Source organism: Trichosurus vulpecula, chromosome 6 (genome assembly GCF_011100635.1).
Source record: "Trichosurus vulpecula isolate mTriVul1 chromosome 6, mTriVul1.pri, whole genome shotgun sequence".
Lineage (NCBI taxonomy): Eukaryota > Metazoa > Chordata > Mammalia > Diprotodontia > Phalangeridae > Trichosurus > Trichosurus vulpecula.
In genome coordinates, this window is record NC_050578.1 from 266,728,855 (window position 1) to 266,731,290 (window position 2,436).

Consider the following 2,436-nt stretch of genomic DNA (forward strand, 5'->3'; position numbering starts at 1 on the left):
GCTACTATTATCTCTGTTTTATAGATGTGGAAAGTGAGACAGACAGAAGTTAAATGACTTGCCCAGGGTTACACAGCTAGGAAGTATCTAAGGCCATATTTAAACTCAAATCTTCCTGACGTCAGGCCTGCCTGGTGCTCTATCCACTGGGCCACCTAGCTGCTGGAAAAACTTTAGCCATAAATTACTAAGCTCTTATGAGTCCAGTTCTGCTCAATATTTTTACCCTTTCTCTGAAATGATAACTGTGGATTGACCAATGATTCTCCTCTTCCCTATAAATTCAGGAATGAGAAGAATCTAGATATACAGAAAGCCATATCAACCACTTATTACATGAAGTTACCTGGTGTTTATATCTCTCTTCCTACTATATAGTTTATCTACTTTGTCTAACCTTTGTATTTATTCATATGTTTACATATATTTGACCCTCATAGAATGTAAGCTAAGACCAAGGAAGGCCGGGGGCTATTTAGTTTTGCTTCCTGTGTCCCCAGCACATAGTGTAGCAACTGGCACATAGCAGGTGTTCAGTAACTGCTTGTCAAATGAAACAATGACTGCCTCCCGATTTCATCCCTTTCTTTCTTCCCATAGGTAGGAAAAATAAGAAGGAGCCAAATGTCATGGGAAACAGCACTGATGTGACAGAGTTCATTCTCTTGGGTCTGACAGATAACCCTAAGCTTCATCTCCCACTCTTCCTGGTATTTTTGTTCATCTATCTTTTCACCCTTGTAGGGAACTTGGGAATGATGGTGCTGATCCATTCTGACTCCCATCTCCACACTCCAATGTACTTTTTCCTCAGTAATCTTTCCTTTGTAGATCTGGGCTATTCCTCAGCTGTAGCTCCCAAGGTGGCAGCTGCCCTCTACTCAGGGAACAAGGTCATCTCCTACTCAGAATGTGCTGCCCAGTTCTTTTTCTTTGTTGGTTTTGCCACAGTGGAATGCTACCTCCTGGCTTCCATGGCCTATGATCGCCACGCAGCTGTGTGTAAGCCCCTCCATTATACCACCACTATGACAACGAGTGTGTGCATTTTTCTGGCCATTGGGTCCTACGTCTGTGGCTTTGTGAATGCTTCCATCCATGAGATACCTTTAGCCTCTCCTTTTGTAGCTCTAATGTGGTCCATCACTTTTTCTGTGATATCCCCCCACTCCTGGCTCTCTCCTGCTCTGACACCCACCTCAGTGAGTTGGTTGTCTTCTTTGTTGTTGGTTTTAATGTATTCTTTACTCTCTTGGTCATCTTGATCTCCTACCTGTTCATTTTCATTGCCATCCTAAGGATGCGGTCAGCTGAGGGACGCCAGAAAGCCTTCTCTACCTGTGCCTCCCACCTTACTGCTGTCTCCATATTCTATGGGACAATCATCTTCATGTACTTACAACCTGGCTCCAGCCACTCCATGGACACTGACAAAATAGCATCTGTCTTTTATACAGTGGTCATCCCCATGTTGAACCCCCTGATCTACAGCCTGAGGAACAAGGAAGTCAAAAATGCCCTTAGCAAAATGATCAAACAGGTGAGGTTTTCTAGGAATGTTTAAAGTTTCCAGCAAATTGGTCAATTTCATCTCTGGCACTACTAGGTGGCTTTGACTGAGTGGGCCTGTTTCTTCATCTCTAAAATGGAGTGGGATTGCACTAGATGGGCTCTGAGATCCCTTGCAGCTCTCGATGAATGGTTTCATGAATATTGGGGCATGACCTCACTGAAGCAAGAATGAGAAGTCCGTCCACTGTCATATATTTGTAAATCATAACCAGTCTAAGACTTAGTTGTTAACTCATAATGTTTTTTTCCTGGGACAACATGGAGGTTAAATGATTTGCTTGGAGTCTCATAGCAAAACCAAACCCAATTCTTCTGAACGCCAAGCCCTGCCCTCTATGTGCTTTTCCATTCACACTTTCAGGCCAAACTTTAAGCTGGGTAAATATCAACACTTCTAGACCTTTATGGCAGATATGACAATGCTTTCCAAGAATGATTCTCCAGGAACATGCCTGAGAATACATGCTTCATATAAACCTGTGATCTCATACCACCTGGAATTAGCCAGCCCTATTCTGTATGCACACAGTGGCTTGTGGGACTCTCTTTGGCCTCATCCATCAAGAATTCTGTTCACTTCCAGATCCCTGCTGCATCCTGATGTTGTTTGCTCACTCTGCTTAGCTACTTCAAAGAAACAAAGGACAGCTTGGAAAAGTACCTGCTTATTAAGATAGTAATAACTTGGTGATTCAATTCCCAAGTCCTGCTACTGTACGGCTCTGATTTTATACTTGGAAGGATGTGAATATACGTTTTGAGTGAGTTAATGCTGAATTTTGCATCTCATTTATCACTTGGCTGATGGATTCCAATTTATCTCTAACCACAAATATTTGGTGATTTCAATAGTAGAGGAATAAG

At 42.6% G+C, this 2,436-nt stretch overlaps 1 protein-coding gene across 1 annotated transcript; it reads left to right on the forward strand.

Moving 5' to 3' along the window:
- The first annotated feature begins 629 nt into the window (after positions 1-629).
- Positions 630-1,564, forward strand: LOC118853647 (olfactory receptor 1444-like). The gene is given in 2 exon segments (XM_036763831.1): positions 630-1,098; positions 1,101-1,564. Coding segments are annotated over 2 exon segments (933 nt in total).
- Positions 1,565-2,436: the final 872 nt, after the last annotated feature.